General features: G+C 40.0%; 2 protein-coding genes and 1 pseudogene across 3 annotated transcripts; 1 reads left to right on the top strand and 2 right to left on the bottom strand.

Annotated features, from left to right (window-relative positions):
* Nucleotides 1-1,080: 1,080 nt before the first annotated feature.
* On the bottom strand, nt 1,081-5,457 carry LOC114565530 (UAP56-interacting factor). The gene is made up of 9 exons (XM_028593633.1): nt 5,163-5,457; nt 4,841-4,981; nt 4,586-4,749; nt 3,114-3,250; nt 2,751-2,823; nt 2,490-2,545; nt 2,214-2,288; nt 1,800-1,926; nt 1,081-1,649 (listed from the first exon to the last, which is right to left on the bottom strand). Exons 1-9 carry the CDS (start codon nt 5,233-5,235, stop codon nt 1,548-1,550), a joined length of 948 nt encoding a protein of 315 aa, XP_028449434.1. The 5' UTR covers nt 5,236-5,457; the 3' UTR covers nt 1,081-1,547.
* cpdp (CPD photolyase) lies at nt 5,147-11,508 on the top strand. Of its 2 annotated transcripts, none has more exons than XM_028593631.1 (10): nt 5,147-5,590; nt 5,838-6,193; nt 6,300-6,448; nt 6,699-6,881; nt 7,092-7,250; nt 7,867-8,065; nt 9,608-9,760; nt 9,900-10,021; nt 10,113-10,272; nt 10,973-11,508. In XM_028593631.1, exons 1-10 carry the CDS (start codon nt 5,568-5,570, stop codon nt 11,119-11,121), a joined length of 1,653 nt encoding a protein of 550 aa, XP_028449432.1. In that variant the 5' UTR covers nt 5,147-5,567; the 3' UTR covers nt 11,122-11,508. The 2 variants fall into 2 exon arrangements, with proteins under 2 accessions (XP_028449432.1, XP_028449433.1); XM_028593632.1 differs by having other exon boundaries at nt 5,148-5,590; nt 5,803-6,193.
* Nucleotides 11,509-17,483: 5,975 nt separating this feature from the next.
* Nucleotides 17,484-20,654, bottom strand: LOC114565978 (neuromedin-U receptor 1-like; annotated as a pseudogene).
* Nucleotides 20,655-21,175: the final 521 nt, after the last annotated feature.

The following is a 21,175-nucleotide window of genomic DNA, read 5'->3' as shown; positions in this document are numbered from 1 at the left end:
GCTCAAGTCAAGGTCCAGTATGAATGTACATTTGTGTATAGTATAAAGTATTAAGAGCCTTAATGGGTGACTCTTCGCCTGTTTACATCAAATCTTAACGAGAGCCTGCAGAAGGTATTTGATGAAGATTCAATTCTGTTGGTAGTTATATCTAAAAGTGAATTAGTATTGCCATCAACCCCCCTCCTTCATGTTTCTTTCTCCCAATGTCTTTCCTGAGGGGGGGAAGTTGTGAAATCATTCAACCTACTTTGTAACCAAAGATGCAAAGCTGTGTAAATTGATTTTTTAAATGCACACGTATTTCTTTCATGTATTTTTCTTTTTCTTTTGTTACTTCCTCCTTCACAAAATATTTTGTTGCTGTTCAGCATGTTCTGCATGATCTGTAATCTTCAAACCACTTTCTTACCTCATTTTTATTCAGCACTCTTATTGTAAGATAGTCTGTGAACAGTGTAAATGGGGGGATGATGCGGAGCAGAGGAAAAATAACCTAGTGTTACTGACACTAGTCCCAGAAAAATGAAGTGAGCCATGTTTTGTTCATTTAAATGGTGTTTGAATTTCATATGCCAATAGTTTTGTTACATTGCAAATTTTAATGTATTTAAATAAAAGCAATATTCAGATTCCAAAATGTCAGTTTCTTTTGTTAAAGTTTCAGAAACCAGTTTCATAAAATAGATTGTAAAATAATCTAGTGTTTAGAACATTTGACTGTTTACTGGAAAACTACCTGAAATACCAACTCTTTGAACCAACTTCTGTAAGTTCAAATTGGTCTCAAAGCATTGGATACGCTCTGTATCCTCTTACCATTCATAAAAGGTATAAAAAATAAGTGAACGTTTTGGATACTTAAGTACTTCTCATAAAAGATGGAGGTGGCTGGTTTATGTTAATACTTTTTATTTTATTTGTACAGCACTTTATTGACAAATCAATCCCAAAGTGCAACAGGAGATTAAAAACAGGGTAAATTAGTCAGCCAGATGGCATTGTTTGATTAAAAGAGAAGATGGAACTTTTCAGTACCAGGCCTGGAGTTACAAATTGATTTGAAGCTGTACAAATATACCAAATATTTAAAGAGAACTCCTTTATTTGAAGAAACATTACAAAACCATTCTCAAGAAAAAAAGTATCGAGAACATACGTGCCATCCGAACAAATACATAACTGTCCTCTCTGAAAAATAAATACTTCCAAGCGGTCTTCATGATGCGTCAACCGTTCCAAGTGGGGGGTGGTGGGGGGAAAGCTCCTTCCTGCCCAGAATAGGACATCCACAATACAGACAGTGGAGTAAAATGATATGGACAATTATTGGGAACTTATTTTAAACATACTCGTCCATTGACACTTTGAGTTCTCACAGTTGTGCGTGTTGTACTTGTGTCCCACTGTTGTCCTCCCTCCCATTAGTAAGGACAGTCAGTGGGTCAGCACATCCCATCCATCAGAAAGGGTGGGGTTCACGGTGTGGGTCTGAGCAGCAGGATAAAAAGGGGTTCTGAGCTTACTCGCCGCGGTCTTCTTGCCAGCTAACCCACGGTAACAAATCGGCTGCCTTTGCTGCTTTGTGCTGTGGTTGTGCGCTGATCTTTTAGGATGCGAAATCGCTCATTCAGGGTGATCGATGTTTGCTGTAGAAAGATAAAATGCACCGGAGAGCCGTTAACAACACTTTATTGAGCAACTTTTCTCAGGCAATGTGAGGATACAAACACTTGGAATTAAAATGGTCCTATGTGTGTGTATTTAAGCATACAGAAATCTAAGTAGCATGCGCTCACCGGTTTCCCAACGCTGTTGATGTCAAATTGCAGAGGCACTCCTTTTGGGATTTTCTTCTCCACCTGTTCCACCTTGACAGGAGCAGAGATGGCAGCTGGGGGATGCAGCGTCCAAGCAGTGGGAGGCCTACGAAGAAGTCACACGCTCAGTCACTTTCATCTGCTGGTGTCTTGTGCGTGATGTTTGGTGTGGAGGTCATAACCAATTATTCCACATGTCCTTGTGTGTGTGTGTGTGTGTGTGTGTGTGTGTGTGTGTGTGTGTGTGTGTGTGTGTGTGTGTGTGTGTGTGTGTGTGTGTGTGTGTGTGTGTACACTACTATACCAGTTACTATAAATAAAAAATAAATGTGCTTTTGGAAATTATTTCCTAAATTAGGTCTAAAACCAGTGTGTAAAGATTGTGATTTTTACTCAGGCTGAGTCCTGGCTGTGGGGTTATCAATTGAAACAGTCAAGATTCCACTGCTGGTTGTCGATGTGCGCCACCTAGTGGATAAACAGCAAAGTTGCATGGTATCACACAAAACACATCAGACACTCTAAACTGGCAAACCATGGTCTTCTTTCCTCTCCAAATGATTTATAGCCTCATTGCGGTTTTCCTCTTTCTATTAGCATTAAAAAAGGCAATTTGGCATTTTGACAGCTGGAACCAAAATAGGCTCTGTGATGTTTAAAAATACTCACTGCCGAGTTCTGACTGGAGAACTGCTAGGATTTGGCTTTTGCACCTGGGCCTGTACCTGTAAATATGAACCAATGGACATGAAGAATAAACACAGTGGTGTACTGATGTTTGGATTCAGTCTGGAGATTTAGTCTTAAAAATGCCCACATAAACAGGTTATACTACACATGCCAACAGAAAATCCACAACACGTTCAGATTTAAGCTACAAATACAGTATGCTTAACAACTCTCGCTGTCAAAAATAACCCAATCCTGCACCTTGAGTCCTCTGTGAAAAAGAAATGTGGCCTGGCGTGCTTCCCTCCGAGTCTGCTGGACAGGCGGCAGAGGTCTGCATGAGTCCAACACAAAAACAGTACTGAAACACAGCTGTGAATTTGGCGTACTGTGTGTGATGCTGTATACAGCCCAGTTAACCACACAACGTAGAAAATTAAGATCAGTCTTTTACACCTCTATACCCGTTTACACCTCTTAAAAACAGTCTAGTGCGTTATGACAAAGCTTAAGACACCCTGACTTTGGGGTCCTACACCAATCCCACAATGCTCCTCATGTTTAGAGAGAACTACACATTAGCCCAAGTAGCACTGTGTGCAAGTTGTCTTAAGGTTTTCTCACCGTCGTCGCAGCTGAAACGGTCTCCTGACTCCTGCAGCATTCTGACCTCTCTGTAGATCGGGCTGCCTGTACGGCCGCCTCTGTGCCTCTGGCTTTCTGTACGGGGCTTCAGTGCGTTGAATGAAGGACTTTGTTTTCTGAAAAGTGAAATGCCGTGAAGGAGAGATACAGTACAACAAAAGACAAAACTTTTGAAAAGCTGCACGGCTTCTAAAAATAGGCTGCAAGAGACATCGGTACTGTGTAACATATGCAAATGAGAATTGTGAGGCAGAGTTAAAATGAGAGAAATCCAAAAGCTCCTATTTCTACTTTAGTTCTTTACCATGCTTTAACCAGCATTAAAGCGTGGTTTAATAAATAGATACACTATGCTGAATCTATGAATTACTGTCTGAAATCAAGTGTGATGCAGCTTCATACTACAACTTGAAAGTGATGCGAGACACAAGAGAACAGTCGCTTCATTTTTAAAACACTTAAAAAGGACAGGTAAGCTCAGTGAGGAACAGTACTCCATTTGCTTTTGCATATTACTGTCTTTGTTGAGTCTTTGTTGGCTAGTGCAGGCACAAGTTTTTGCTAAAGTTGGTCAAGCTTCAGTGTGATATCATAGGGTGGTAAAATTATCCTTTGACTTGCTTAAATCTAATGTTTTTAGCTAGCTACAGGCACTTTGTTAGCATTTCAGCCCTTAGTTGCATAGTGTGGCGCGGATTGTTTTCTATCAGTTTTTTTCGATCTATCATGTTTTTTGGTAATTTAATAAAAAGTCTATATGAAATAGTGTATACTCCTGTGTGAATTGAAAAATGAAAAGGACTGAGTATTTTCTCAAGAACTTAAGTGCAAAATGAACATAACGTGCAAGGATTCGAATGTAAAGCAGTGTCCAAATGACAATACTGCCGTACCGCAGTTTGTTCAACATCGCGATAGAAACGATACAGAAAAATATGTACAATAGACATTTTAATATTGTTTTGACTATAGCCAAGCCCTATTGAACTCTTAATATTGATTCATCATTTCTTTACAAATAAGTGATGCATTTTATATCTCTCATTTCAGGAGGAGAAATTGCTGTTTTTAACCAAACTAAGGCTAAAGATTGACACCCCTATTTTACTTGTATTAGCACTAGCACATTTTAGGCACTATGAGTCTTTTGAGCCTCCCTCCTGAATATACATACAGAAAGACGAAAGTCCAAAAACCTCTAATACAGACACACTACATCATTAGAGACCTAGTCTGAAAAGAAGGATTTATAGTGATTCATTCCTAAAGTCTGATCAAATATTCTCTGATTCATTTGATTCAATTACTGTTATGTTCAATACGATCTGTGCATACATGCCAGTGTTGCCAGCTGTCTACAAAGAGTTTTCAGGCCAACATCAGAGGCTACTATCAGTACCTAGAGACACATGTCCGTGTCTTGGTGGGCGCTCCACTATGTCCTACATTACCTGGTTGAATGCTGCTCTGTTAAGCGTCCCGATTCGTTTCAGCAGGGCAGCTGGCCTCCTGGCGGCCAGTCCTGTGATAACCCCTTGACCTCGTCGTCGACCAGGTGGGGGAGGCACTCTTCTGTTTCTTAATTTAGGTACTCCTCCTCGGGGCACGCCACCTCCTGGTAAAGATAATATTAGCGACATTACACATGTACGGAGTTGTTTAGACAGAAAAAGCAAACGACCGAGAAAGTGTAAGAAAGGACACACCTCGCTGGACTGGTCCAGCAGTTCTTGATAAAACTCCCCTTCCTTGGATTAAACGGCCCTTCTTCTTGACTTGTCGGCGGTTCACGGTGGCTTGTTTCCTTTGTAACTGTTGCTCTTTTTTGTTCAACCGAATGATGTCATCTGTTAAATGTATTACATGAGCATTGATAAACAAGGGCGTCAGAATGATTAAACGACACATATTTAGTTAACGTTAGCTAGCTAACCACACCCGTTAGTAGCAAACATTAACGTAACGTTAGCTAATAACGTTACTCTGTTATAGTACGTTAACGTTTGTGTTTGCTATATAGGGCCTTACCTAATGACATGTCGACTTTGTCGGGAACCGCTGGTCTTTTCCCCCGACCTGCTGTAAAATAATCTTCGTTCATACTTTAAAAACACAAGAAACAATCCCGAGTGCAAAGACAAATACAACAGTAGCTAGACGTCAGCCGTGCTAGCTGTTCGTCCCTTTTGAGACTGCGACCCTCCTCCGAGCGTAAACGGTGCCGCGCATGCCCCGTAGAGACGTTACATCTGCATTGTGGGAAATGTAGTTAAATTCAGTTAAAAACAGTGTTACAAAACCTAGCTAAACACCACCCGCGTGCTGGCTGCTTCTCGTAACTGGACTGCTAAACGACTAAGAACTTTGAAAGCCGTTTCTTTTGGTTAGCTTCAAATTACCTTTGCCAGAACTACTTCAGGTTTTATTCATGGCATGTTGCTCTGTCTTTGGAGAAGGTACGTTACGTTGCATCTTCAACGCGCTAATTTGAATGAGAAGTTTTTAGCCTTGTCCTACTGGCTGTTTATTTTTTGTCATTTAATGTGGCTAATGTTTCTTAATTTATTCTGTATTCCAACATAAGCTCGGTTTCGTAAATATTGGTTTCTGTAATGTTTTGCTAACCGACGAAGAGTTGAGGCTTTCCACAATTTTCACTGTGGTTTAGGCTACTTGCAGCTCATCTTTCTCCTCTGCACCAAGGCGACTCTTGAGGCTTGTTACCCACAGTAGTCATAGACCCACTTCAGCATTCTCCTCCCCGAGCAAGTCATTCACCAGTCAAACCATCATGTCAGACAAAAAACGCAAATCAACATCTTCAGCTGCTGCTGGTAAAGAGCCCAGTGCTAAGCAGCAGAAGTTGGCCCCCACGAAGGAGGAGAAGAAGAAGGAGAGAGCTGAGGGCTGGCTGCTGGACCTTGTGAAGCAGCACAGGACAGAGAAGAAGGAAATGAAATTCAACAAAAAGCGCCTCCGCTTTATGTCTGATACTGAGCAGGCAAAGCAGGGCTCAGAGGGTGTACTGTACTGGATGTTAAGAGACCACAGAGTACAAGGTAAACAGTTAGTAAAAACTACCAGTAATGCATCAAGAGACCATTATTGGCTTGTATTTTCTCCATCTTCTCATGACCTGTTTTGTGTTTTCCCTCTGTGTTTTAGATAATTGGGCGCTGGTCCAGGCCCAGCGGCTTGCTTTGAAGGAGAACCTTCCTCTGCACATCTGTGTCTGCCTGGTTGTCCCAAAATCAGAGCTGTCTACTCTGAGACATTACAGCTTTATGCTAAAAGGTCTGAAAGAAGTTGCAAAGGTATTGACTTCATGATTATTTGAATGCACTTCCATGAGGACATAATAATAATAATAATAATAATGATAATGCATTAATCAGTTTGTCTATATTCAGAAAAAGGCAGGCAGGCGGCAGGCAGGCATTGTGTGAAGACACAAATCAAATAAATTGTACACATCCAATTTCTTAAAACTTTTGTCAGGATTTGTGATTCTGTGAACCCACAACCAAGTCTTTGAGGCTTAACTTTGTTTTTCTGCTTCTACAGGAATGCAAAACCTTAGGCATCCAGTTCCACTTGCTGCATGGTTCGGCGGGCGACGTTCTCCCTGGCTTTGTGTCTGACCGCGGCCTGGGGGCAGTGGTGACAGACTTCTCCCCCCTCAGAGAGCCACTGCAGTGGTTGGAGGATGTTAAAAAGACTCTTCCAAAGGACATTCCCCTCATACAGGTAAGAACTTGCACTTTGAGAGGGAGAGAGTGTAAATAGGATGCTCTGCATTCTGGTTATTTGCCGTTACATATTTTAGTTTGATTTGAACGATGTAATTGATCTCCCTCTCATTTTATGTGTATTGCCTTCTATTTGTGCCCATGTGTGCTGTCAGTATTTATTTAGTATCTGTTATGTGAGTGAAATACCTCATTTTCCTTTTTATAGGTTGATGCCCACAATATTGTTCCGTGCTGGGTAGCATCACCTAAACTTGAGTACGCCGCCAGGACGATCAGAGGAAAAATCACTAAGCTTTTGCCAGAGTTCCTCACAGAGTTTCCTCTGGTAGAGAAACACCCATACACAGCTACTAGAACAGCCAAAGTAAGTGCTGCAGTAACGGTGAAGAAGGGCACATTCAGATTGTTGTGAATAAAAGTTAATATGCTTTTGTAAAGAAAAGAAAAGAAGGCGTACATTTGTTTTTTATGTCACATTCAAGGACATTTTGGCTTGGTTAAAACAACCTGGTCATAATTTGTCTTTTTGTAAAAATACTCATTTCTTTGGAAGTGTTTTCATATATCTGTACAAGGGAAAGAAAGTTGTCGGTGAGCTCATTGATGGGGAGTTTGGAAGTCAGATTGCAGCAATAAAGCATGTTCTTTCAACCTTCAGAGGCTCCTCTCATCTACACATTATTTATTGACGACGAGTGATAAAGTAAAAAGTAGCCAAAAGTATAAATTTCCTTCCCAGCACTAGATATTAAAGCTGCAGGGGTGTGTGCCTTCACTGCAGTGCTGTGATTGATATGCCATTCACTAGTTTAAGCCTCCTGATAACATTAGCAAGGTGAAAGACTCACAACTTCACCTCCGTTTGAAGTTTGCAGTTCTGTACAAAACCAGAGTGTATATTTTAGCTCATCACTGTCAGCTCTGACCTCCTTTTTTGATGTTTTTTTTTCTCTCTCTTTTCTCCCACCTTCACATTACAGCCAGTAGACTGGGACAAAATCCTGGCCTCCCTGCAGGTTGACCGAGCAGTTGGAGAGCCGGAGTGGGCAAAGCCAGGCACCAGTGGAGGGATGGCCATGTTGGAGTCCTTCATTGATGTACGCCTTAAACTGTTTGACACCCAACGCAATGACCCAAATGCTGCTGCCCTCAGCCAGTTGTCCCCCTGGATCCGCTTTGGTCAGTAGTACACAAAAAATAAATAAAATCTGTGTGAATTAAATGCATGTCTTAGGGGAAAAAATGGCTTTGTAAAAATCTGCAGCAACTTTTTATTAGCTCTAATTTACGGTTTTATCACCTTTTTTCATATTTCCTTCCACGCTTGTGAAGTTTTAGGCCTTGTCATAGTACAATAATTACTTCAACTTTCTTTTGTTGTTGTCAATAGTTTAAAATCAAGTCCCCAAATGATTGATAAGTGCCCCACAAGGCTCAATATTCAGACCTCTGTTATCAATTTAAAGCTTGCTCTTAACTCCAAATGGACTAAATCTACACATTATGCAACAGTGTTGATGTTCTTACTCTGATCTATACTCCTAATGGATATACAACAGATACAGTAAAGGCAGCCTTTTTAATTGGTGGCCCGTGGGCCACATCCAACCCAGAAGCAACCTCAGTGGCCCAGCATAATCAGATAATTTATATCCTATATAATATAGGCTATCCTTTTATTGTTTGTAATAGATTACCAGTGTGTTGTCTTGCCAGATTTGCTCGCGGCACGCAGAGAAAACAAAACCAGACGCTGCAAATCGCGAGCCAGCCGGGTCTGTCTGAACAGCCCAATTGGTTAACATGGACGCTGAAAGGAAGCGGGCAACGCGGCCCAGAGCTTCAGGGCGCCTCTTGTCTGCGTCTGCCCATCCACCATATTACTTAGAAATACCCTAGTATCACTGCTGTTTGTGATTGTGTTTCTTTTATTGCGTACTTATTCCGCATATTTGTCAGTTGTGTCTAAGCCAGAGAAACGAACACACACACACACACACACACACACACACACACACACACACACACACACACACACACACACACACACACACACACACACACACAGACAGACATGTTTTAAATAGACTAACAGGCTGCTGAAAATGGGCAGACCTACGTTTTGTGGATTAAAATTTTGGCCAAATAGAATTTGTAATTTAATAGTCTTGCAATACACATAAGTACTTAATGTCAATGTCAAATGTATCTATAAAGCACATTTAAACAACTGTAGTTGACCAAAGTGCTGAACAAGACAGAATATCAAATATAAAAATGATCACGTAAAAATACATACACAAGACATTTGATAGTAGATTGTCCTACAAACAAATGTTCAACGCTCAAGAACAAAAAATTCAAACTGGATTCTTTTATCAGAACAGAGCTTGTTTTTCCTTTTTGTTTAAAACAAAAATAAAAACCTTTATACAGTTGTGCCATTTGATGAATTACCTTAGAACGCTGTCAAACTCACCACTATGAGTTATACGAAAAGTCGGATGGTTATCACTGACATACAGAAGGCATCCGCACGTTAACAAGGGCTTGCTATTTAAGCTGCCGAGATGTTTAACATCTTTAGTTGAGTTCAAAGTGAACGACCATGACACCAGATCACAGAATAGATTAGCTTTAAAAGTTACTCATAGCAACTCTGACCATTTTTACCATTGCCTCCTCATTCTGTCCATCTTTATTTGTCTCTTATCCTCTCAGGCCACCTGTCAGCCCAGCGTGTGGCACTGCAGGTTCAGCACAGTGGGAAGTCTGCAGGTCATTCTGTCTCCTCCTTCATTGAGGAGCTGGTGGTGCGCAGGGAGCTGACCGACAACTTTTGCTTCTACAACAAGAAATACGACTGCGTGGAAGGTCAGTTTAGATCTCATTATAATCGCGTCCTGTTCACTCTGTTGTGATGAGGCTCCTATTAGTGACAGTAAATGTTTAGAGCATGTTTGAAATGATTCAACTCCTGAAGTTGGCGTGCATGCGTGTGTATGTTACTCAGGTGCATATGAGTGGGCTCAGAAGACCTTGAAAGATCATGCCAAAGACAAGAGGCCGTATCTCTACACGCGTGAACAGCTGGAGAAAGCAAAGACGCATGACAAGCTCTGGAACGCTGCTCAGGTACCTTCTTCTTCAAGTGTTTTTGATGTAACATTTGCTCATCTGTCTGTGTTGTTCCTTACTGCTGTTTATTTCGTGCTATCTCCATTAGTACCAGATGGTCACTGAAGGGAAGATGCATGGTTTCTTGAGGATGTACTGGGCCAAAAAGATTCTGGAGTGGACTTCTTCACCTGAGGAGGCGCTCTCAATCGCTCTATACCTAAATGATCGCTATGAGCTGGATGGCCAGGACCCCAATGGCTTTGTTGGTGAGGACATAGATTAACCTTATGCCTATCGCTTGGGGGGGAAAAACTGCTAAAATGGCAGACCCAAAATTAACAGGGGAAACTCCTCAATCATAAGACCTATATGCATACAACTGCTCTCATTTGGAGTAGGTAAGAATTTAAGGAATATTAACTATTTCTATTACCATTCCACAGTAAATGGAGATGCAATGAAGAGAAGAAGAAAAAAAAAGTATAAAATCTAGTGTCATTTTAAACCTGAGAGTTTCTAGCAATACCAAGCATGTCGTATGAGACTGACAAGAAACTAATCCCCGATCTTTTGATGACAGCGTTCTCTTATAATTACGAAGTTTATATTTGTACAACTTTATTGTTAAAACCGTTTGGACAACATGCAGTTGGGTTACAGATTCTGAAAGCTGAAGATCTAACGTTTTCAAATAGTATAACGTTTATATCGTGTGTATATATATATATATATATATATATATATATATATATATATATATATATATATATATATATATATATATATATATATATATATATATATATCGTGTGTATATATATATATTATTTAAAAAGTGATTTTTTTTTTTTTTTTTTTTTTTTTTTTTTTCTCTTTGGTTCAAGAGGCGTGTCAGTGTGGCACAGATTTACTGAATTTCCCTTTCTCACATATTCATTTCCTCCCCACTGTGTGTCCCTCGTGTAGGTTGTATGTGGTCTATTTGTGGCATCCATGATCAGGGCTGGAAAGAGCGAGACGTTTTCGGGAAGATCCGCTACATGAACTACAAAGGCTGCCTGCGGAAGTTTGACGTAGCCCGGTTTGAGAGAAAGTACTGTCCCAAAAACCTTTGAAGCATAAAATGTTTTGAAGGATGGGAATAACATGCCTGGCAGCCTATATCTCCTAGATCTTTACCTCAGGGGGCATTTATAAGCCTTTCTTGCAGAGGATGTTTTGTTCTTCACTGTTTTTTTTTTTTTTTTTTTTTTTAAAACATTGGGCCGATTCTTTTACTGAATATTCAGACATTCATAATTTAACATTAGATTACCACAGTACCTACTTAATAAGCATAAAAGCTTTTATGCTACTTTTTTATTACTGTTTTTTTTATGTTTATTAAATTGTATTTTCCACAAATGTTTGAACAACTGATTCCACAACACCAGAGGCCTGTACTATGAAGCGTTATTTGAAGCTATTTGGCGTTAACGAGGTAACTTCAGGTTCAACCCAGGGTTTTGTGTACCACGACGGTGGATCACTTGTTACTGGGTTCAATCGCCGTGGTAACTTACACTGAACACCTAACCTGGTCAGGAGCAGGTTATGTTGGAGATTAGAGATCAACCGGTGTTAAAGCACCACCTACCGACCAATCAATACTCGATTGATATTGGTGTCACCATTCTTTAGAAGATCAGAGAGAGAGAGAGAGAGAGATTCCCACTGCCAGGGTTGCAACTGAAATAACCGGCTAAAGCAACGGCAGTTTATGGAAAGCGCAAGTGTAATTATGGTCAGATATTGTGCCTGACTGATGAGGAAGATATTGATCAGTATTGTGATTTATGAATCTACAGTGTGTATATATATATATATATATATATATATATATATATATATATATATATATATATATATATATATATATATATATATATATATATATATATATATATATATATATATATATATATATATATATATACACACACACACACACACACTATGTTTTAGGAAGCAGCGACTGTATTGCGTTTTTCCTGTAAAACCGTATCGGTGTACATATTTATGTAGAATTATAGTTTGCTCTTTTTCTATAAAATATGCGGCTCTGGTAGATGTTTGCGATTGGTCGTGCTGTGCAAACACCGCCTCTTTTATGTGAATGTGCGCGCCGCTGAATTGGGAAACCCTGGGTTGATTGAACTAGTTGGTAACCACCGTTGTGACACAGCTTATGTGGGACCGCCGTTGTTAGGTGATGCTGGGTAACTGAAAGAAATCCACGGCATGTTGATCTTTATTCATAGTACAGGCCTCTGCTGTTCTTTTAGAGCACGTTTCAAACTCGAGGTCCGCGGGCCAAATCCGGCCCCTCGCAGATTTTGATGTGGCCCACATATCAATTTAGGTTAATAATACATTTTGGCCCAACTACTTTTTGTGGCTTTATCTGTACTTTTTATCACTTCTGCCAACCCTTTTGCCGCTTTATTCAGCATTTTTGTCACATTTTTTTTAACGTTTTTTTCCCAATGTTTTTGTGTCGCTTTTTTTGAAGTTGAGTTTGACACCCCTGTTTTAGAGGAACTCTGAAGACTTCTTTCTGAAAAGCCCTCTTGTCATACCAAACCATTTTCTTTTCTGTTACTTGTATCACTGTTTCTTTAAATGTGGTTTTACTGAGCACTGATGTAATTAAGCATTGATACAAAAAACACTTCTACCCAACCTAATTAACTACACCCTCACTAGTGGATAAAAACAACCCCTTCAGGTAACAACACACTTAACACCATTTCACAAATTGCAATATAAAACCTCCATGATATGGGCCCTTTTGTTGTGTTAGTTCATTACCAGGGAAAAGATGTATATGTCTCCCAAGGTTTTGCTTTTATTGTTCTAATTAGTTGAAACCAGTTGGTATGGTTACAGGGAATAAGAATATTACAGTGTGAATATAGTGTAACTTACTGGTTTAATTGGCAATTAAAATTAATTTTAAAAAGTTCCTGTCATATTGGTTATTTGCCTTCATACGCTGTTGAAGATGAGTAAAACAGTTCTTATAAGATTGAGCGGGGAAAAGAAATGAGAAATGCAACCTTTCTTAACATAAACTGATCTTGTGGTGATGTGCGGTTATATTTAATGCTATTGTTGACATATATGCATCTTATTCCATGTGCTTGAGTTATAACAATAAATTAAGATAACACACCTAATATTAACTCAGTTGTGTAATTTTACCAACATGTCTTCTGCAGCCTGGTGCAGCGTCTCACTTAAAAGCTGGCTCTAAATCCTGTCTCTCATCATCACTTCAGTTAGTAGCACTGTTGCTACCTCAGGTGACTGTCAAACAATGAATTGCTACGATGCACAGTTGTTTTAGGAAATTATTCTTGCCTTTTTTAACAAGACATCCATGCTTGCGGCTCTGTGAGGCTGCACTTTGAGCTAAATGCTAACACTCTCACAGTGACGATGCTAACCTACTTATGTTTAGCACATACTTATGTGTAGCACGTATGATGTTTACCTTGTTCACTAAATTAGTTTAGCATGTTAGCATGCTAATATTTGCTAATTAGTGTAAAGCTGAGGCCGATGGATGTCATTCGTTTTGCGGGTATTTTGTACCAAAAGAAAGTAAACAAAAACATGTTTGACCTGACAATGGCGCTAAAAGAAAAGTTAAGGATTACAAAATTTCATGACAATCCATCAAATAGTTGTTGAGACATTTAACTGGAACACATGTCAACCTCATTGGTGGCACTAGAGGGAAATCACCAAAGTCATTAGGATTCATCCTCTGGGGACCATGAATGTCTGTACAAAATGTAGCAATTTATCTAATAGCTGTTGAAATATATCAGAGCGAAGCACGACGTCGTCCTTAGAGCCATGCGTGGATAAAAATACTAAACGATGAGATATTGGATGTATGAGCCATGACTTTCTCCTGCTCTCCTGGCGAGTTTCTCCCTCTTGACTTTGCAGGTGTATGAGTCATTTTCAGCACAAGAGCATCAGACCTATATACTGTAAAGAAGGAGAATACAACCACAGCAGAACTCCTGTCTTGGGGTTTACCTGTCTTTTGTGAAATAGTTTGCATATAAATTGAGCGGAAAGCTAATCTCACCCACTAAGACTGGAATAACAATGAGAAAATGAAAACAGTAAAGCGGGGCTCAAGTGCAGTCAATGTGCTGTTGGTATTACTTTTCCCCTTTATCTACCAATATTTACTGTTTCCAAATTACTTTTTTGCTTCCATTGACTTTCGCTGGAGTCTTGTTGTGCCAGGTACCCAGCTGAATAATGTTGTGGCCTAACCTTGACACTCCAATACTGTTCTGTACAAGCAATTTACAGCAAAGAGGGAGAGGAAATTGTGGTCTTTACATTATCATTCACTGGTCAGGGTTCTTATAAGAATTCCTCACAGGGCCACATTTGCCCTAGAATATATGGTCATGCATTAGTATTCAGGATTTTTCCCCTATAAAAAATGTCCGTCCATTTTATTCTTCATCCATTCTGTTCAGGATGACTGGATGCACCAAACACTGGGCAAATGCATGGTACACCCTATTGTGTTTTCTAATTAATTAATTAATTTGCATGTCTTCAGAATGTGAGATGACAACATCAAGGGTCACCAGACAGACTACATTGACTGTATGATAACGTCATACAGTCATACAGAAAGTCGTATTATGTACACACACACACACACACACACACGCACACACACACTGCATATGCTGGAAGGACTTATACACTAGATTTCTAAATTAAATATAGATTAAAAATAAAAGTTTACATTTAGTTTGAGTTAGGACGTAAGGTGCTGCTGCTTCACTGCTGACATGCTGCTTTTGCTACGCAGGGAGTGTAGGCAGGGTGTCAGTGTCACTTCAATCCTGTAAATCATATACAGTACATGGACAAGTCATACTTTTCAAGAGAAAATACCATCAATGTACAAAAAGTCTTTAAACGGGCTAACCCACTGCCAGTGTAACATCATAAAGCCATTATCTATCTGTGGTGGAAATAATACAGCCCGGTATGCTTGCAGTAATAGAAACCCAAATCTCGGTCTCTGTAATCTTGAAAACTGTAATCTTGTAAATCCATCCAAATTGTGGCCAAATAACGTAACGGTGTACAAGTAGATTTTTTTTTGGTCACTTAGATGAAGCAGAACAAGCAGGAAACATGGGATTATCATGCGCTGGTCTTTGATTAACACAGGTGAAGGACATATCAGTCTCACTTCTTCTCAACTGCTATTCTTGTTAGAATGACTTTGAGCTCCAGTCAGACCGTTGGTGTCAGTCCTCCATTCTCACTTACACTCATCTCATTATAAAAACACCTCACATCATCCTCTCTGCAGTGAATCATATCTCCTCCATATCCACCTTGTCTATGTTATGCTTTTGTGCATCTACATTACCTCCTGCCCTTGCACTGGCCATCATTTAGGTGTCATAAGAATATTGTAAGAGTGCTGTAGCTCTAGCTTTCCATCCCCTTTCCATCATCTGCTGCTTTAATAGAGGTGGTCTACATCGTTGGGTTGTTTTTTAAACATCTTTTTGAATTACATTTTCTAAATTCAGGTTGATGACATTACAAACTAGGGTAGGGTTTGAGTTAGAGTTGAATTTGAACATATGAAAACCAGTTATGTAAAGTCAAAAACTTTGCAATTCATACAACTCCTACTGAGCATCATATTGACTTTTTTATTGTTTCCTATTCAGGGATTTTAAGCTTTTCAACATGTCGTGTGTAAGTGAAAGTCGTGAAACGCATCGTATTTCTCATTTGGGTTGATTTGTGCTTTAATTTCACAGCGCCGACACTCTGCTCACAGAGTTCTAAGTGAAATGATACTGTCTGCTTCATATTGTCATCTCAAAACGCCACAGGTGATAATAATAACCTCGGCACTCTTAAATGAATGTCATTACTTGAGCAATACTGGATGTGGCCTTTTAAAGTCGTCAATTTGCAGAGCCGATGGGTAAACAGTGTATTCTGTTATGGTAATGGGAGTTGAGGGTAGATTGCTGTTCATTAGCGTTGGTGTGGCACTCTGATAACATTACCGTCACGATAACGTGATTGGTCCGTATCCATCAGTCACTGTAGCTCATCTTTGTCTTCTGTCCTCCTCCTGCTTTGTGTTGCTCATCATTTCCATATTACTGACCAAGTGACATATTCTTTCCCCTCTACCCTTCATAATTATCATCTCTAGTTGTACAAATTAGTTTTTCCCCTGCACTATGTGTCACCTAAAGTTGAGATAAGACAGCCCAGTGGAAAGGTTCTTGTGGCCTTTGGCAAACTCCGTTACTTATAAATAAGTTGTGTTGTTGCCTAGCAGCACTTTAACCACAATACATATACAGAAGTCCTGGAGCTGGTTGTCCTATAGCAGAACATGAAAACAAGACTAATTATATACACATTTGCTTCCAAGCTAAACCAACAATAAGAACAGTGAATCTTACCAGCAGCACTGATGTTCAAAATTAGCTCATTTAATCATATGTACTATTCCCAGGGTACACACTAAGAAAAACACATGCTTTTATTATATACTAGACAATACTGCATCAGGTCCTGTACATTAATAAAATAATTGATAAATATTTACATGCCATACATACATGTACTATTTTCAATATTATTTGCAAAAACATTAAAGCAATAATTCAACACATGAAACATAAAAAACTTTCTATCAGGAAAGCAATGGATGCAGCTGATCATTGAAACCTGGCAGTAACCATTTGTAAAGCGATATACTTCTGTTAATTAAGCTTTAAACAACATTTAGAATTACTAACATTTTGCATTGTATACGTAAGTACACAACACAGTTATCAAAGAAATATGTGAGGAAATACTTGCAACTTGCCACAGACAAACTGTTGCCTTATGTTTATTCCCCTTCTTCACTTAATCGTCTTTCATTCCATTCCTAGACCATGAGGAGCCATTGTGCATTCATTCTTTGTTGTGAAAGCGTATTAAATATGATAAAATATGATGATGCAGTCTGAAGGACTTTCAGATACAGTAAAAGAGAGTGCAGCAAAAAGAATGCTTATTTTTTTCTTAAGTGCGTCTCTTAAAGATTGACACGTAGCCTTTGGTCACATGGTTCTAACCATTCAGTGTAATGCCAGGTCATCTTGTCTTCGTGTGACATTCCCTACCATAAAGAGGATATCATTCCATTTGGGGACCTTTCTTATATGAAGGTCTATGGGATACTGATATGTACGGATGGGTGACAAATGAAAGGAAAAACTATTATAGGGTGTTGGAACAGCACGAGCTTCCAGAACAACTTCAAATTCCCTCATTGGGTCAATGATGGTGTTGGAATGAGATCTGGCAACTGTTTAGGCCATAGGATACAATCCACACCATTTTCCTTTGGCCCTGACTAAATACTGTTGGGCATTTTCTCGCTCAAGGTGCTGCGTTGGGTCAACTGTAAGCTGGAATGCACCGACCAGCTGTTATAATAACAAGTAACGTGGCTGAACATTTCTCTGAACTTGGAGGACATGAGGTTGTAGAGGATAGGGTTGACGGCAGAGCTTAGGTAGAAGAAGACTCCAGAGACGATGTGGACGTGCTTGAAGATATGATGATGCTCCTCCTCAGACATGTAGCTCCACATCATGCGGTCCACGTGGAAGGGAGCCCAGCAAAGGCCAAACACAACCACCAGCACACCTGGACAGGCCAGATGGACAGTTAGTCAACTGGACAGCTAGATTGACAACATATTGTATACACCCCTGATATTCCTAGACAAGTTGACAATCATAACGTAAATCAAATCACCAGCATGTGACAGATGGCAAGACAAAGCTGAGACAGACGGGCAAGTTGAAAATAGTAAAACCGACAAAAGCCTAAAACTGATAACAAATGCCTGTGGGAACAATGGGTGTGAACACACACACACACACACACACACACACACACAATGAAATGTAACTGCTCCTTAACAACTTGACTGAAATTCAACCCACACAGCATTTTGGTGACTTGCAGGTTGCGTTTGCTCCGCTTCTGCACGTGGGACCTAGACAAACTTGCCGGTCCAAAGCTACACTCGATGTCCACCACAATTTTCTTCCTCTCCCGGTGCAGCCGCAAGCCAATGAGTAGATAGAGAATGCTAATTATCAGCATGGGGAGCAGGAAGAAGGCCAGTGTGGAAATCAGGATGACCAGCTTGTACATCCAGATAGGCTTAATCACATCTGAGGATGGAGATATAACAAATAGGTTTGTCAGTCAGACCATGATCCCAGGTAAACCTATTAGCCCTTTTAAGCTAATGCTAGCACATTGGTTCTCAACCTTTTTAGTGCCAGCGCCCCCCTATCCATTATCCACGTCCCTAACGCCCCCCCATCAAATATTATGTATGTTAATTGCCCCGAATATGAATGATTATGCCCTAATATAGGCCTATTATTGTTGTTACTATTGTTATCAAAAATAATCAAAAAATCAAATTGAATGACAAAACCACACATGTATTAGTTTCCCAGGTATCAAAAAAGCCATGTGAATAGAAATTATATATTTACAGGTTTTAAAAAAAAATGCAACCATTTGACATTCAAATTAAATAACAGCAGCCAATCTAGCCAAGACTAGATAACATTCAAACTATAATTTGGTATTATCAAAAGGCCTGCTGCATGGTGTGAACCTCAGCACCTTATAAGAAGACTATAATTTGAATGTCCTTTCTTGTTTGTGAAGTGACCTTGGGTGTCATGAAATGCGCCTTAAATAAAATGTATTATTATTATTATTATTATTATTATTATTATTATTATTATTATTATTATTATTATTATTATTAAAACACTAACAATCAGAAACATCTAGCAATTTAACATTCAAATCTAATATTCATTCAAATCTAAAATCGAATTGTTCCAACGGAAAACAAGCTGGCACTTATCAAAGGGTAAAAGCAGAAGACGCACGCACGCACGCACACAGAAAAGTATTTTGGTGATGACAAACGACTTGAAGAACGACACCTACTGCCGAATGGAAATAAGTTTACAACATTGAAAGTTAGTGAGAGCCGTTTTTTCGGGTTAGAAGAGTCTAGGTTTGCTATCGCCTGTCTTGCGAGTAAATAGCAGAAAAAACGTTTGGAGAAAATGCAACCCCACATCGCGCTGTGTTTGGTGGAGGTGTGAGAGTCCCGTTCAGTAAACAGTGACATCCCGTTTCCATGAAGGCAGCACGGAGCTGCGCTAAACAAAGCTGACAGAAGCACAGAAAAGTTAGGATACCCGTCTCGTTCAGTCGCAGTGCTGTAAACTGGCAGCTTTTAATGTTGCAGACCACTTATTTTTTGAGTAGTTTAAGTGTAAACATGTATTATTGTGAATCTTTGGTTTAAACTAGCTTTCAAACAACGCCCCCCATGGGCACCTCAACGCCCCCCTTTACAAAATATTGCTTCCAACGCCCCCCATCATCTTCTGAACGCCCCCTGGGGGGCGGTACCGCCCCCGTTGAGAAACACTGTGCTAGCAGCATGGCTCTAGGGATGGCAGTTGGTCCAGCACTTTGGTCCAGACGGTAATATCTTAACAACTATTGATTGGCATCAGTTAAAAATTTTTATTTGTCCAACACTTTCCATTATTAATAAATACTTCCAAAACTAATGATATTCACATCAGCCTCAGCTGTACTTTGTGCTTAGTAAAATAAGCAAATGTTAGCATAAACTAACATGGTAAACATATATGTAGTAGTAATTTTGCTTAAGATCAGCATGCTAGCAGTGTAGCCTTTAGCCTTACAAAGCTGCTAAGATGGCTGTAGAACCTTATAAATAGCAAAAATCTAATCTAAATTAATAAATCTATACATACGGCACAAAGCAGATCGTGGAAACTGTCGTCCAAACTTTGGAGGCAGCACCCAAATCCCATGCAGACTAGTGTTTGGCACAGCACACAGCATGGACACCACCCACAGCATTAAGATGACCCTCTTGGACGTGAGCACGTGTGGTCATGTGTTTGACTTTGAGGGGGTGCACAACTGCAACGTAGCGCTCCACACTGAGCGCCGTGACATTGAGGATGGAAGCGAAGCAGACAGTTTCAAACAGGAATATTCTGAAGTAGCAACCCCCCTCCCCCAACAGGTAGGGGTAGTTCTGCCACATCTCGTAGAGCTCTACTGGCATGCCCAGCAGCAGCACCAGCAGGTCAGACACCGCCAGGCTCAGCAGGTAGTAGTTGGTGCGCGTCTGCATCACTCTGTGGCGCAAAATGACAAGGCAGGTCAGAGAATTGCCCAGTACGCCCAACATAAAGATGGTGAGGTAGGTGACACAGACAGGAAGGAACTCAGGGGACCTCGGAGGCCCCAGGAACTTTGCCAGGTACTCCTTTTCGCTCAAGCACATGTCATCTACATCTTGTGCAGTACTGTTAGCCAACACCCAGGTGATATTCATTCCACACACCACAGCAGCCTCGGGGCAGCCCACGGCAATGAAAACTGTGGCATTTGTTGTGAAAAGAGCAGTGCGGGAGCAGTTTATCCCCAGCATGTTGCTGATTGGCAGGAATGTTACTTGGATTCTAAACCTAATGGAAAGAGGAGAAAATGTTAATCACCAATTTTATACATGACGTGCAACTGATGATGCCATAGTGATGTCATCAGGGTTATTTTTGTTTCAGACTTAAAATTTATAACAGAAAACTTCAGTGACAAACTGGTTTTGTAGAGTTTTAAAGATGCATGTGTTCATTTACCAGGCAAAGAGGGTCTAACAAACGGTACAAGCTAATTGCATCATGGGAATTGTAAGATCCAGCTGTAGTGGAGCTTGACCCATGCTAGTGACTAAAAGTCAGAATATATCGCCCTTGATTTTGATCATTCTTTTTAAAAATCTGTCTTGTGAGTCCCTCGACTTTATGGAAGTGCAATGCTAAATTACCAGAATAGCCCTTTAAGATATGAAGGTACAGATACGTATTAGTTACTGAAAATGAGACTCAGATTGAGATTATTTCCCGCTCTTACGTTTTTCCTTCAAATGCTAAATTATCTGGTTTGTTGGAA

The sequence above is a fragment of the Perca flavescens genome, chromosome 12, assembly GCF_004354835.1.
Source record: "Perca flavescens isolate YP-PL-M2 chromosome 12, PFLA_1.0, whole genome shotgun sequence".
NCBI lineage: Eukaryota > Metazoa > Chordata > Actinopteri > Perciformes > Percidae > Perca > Perca flavescens.
This window is presented reverse-complemented; position numbering and strand designations above follow the sequence as displayed.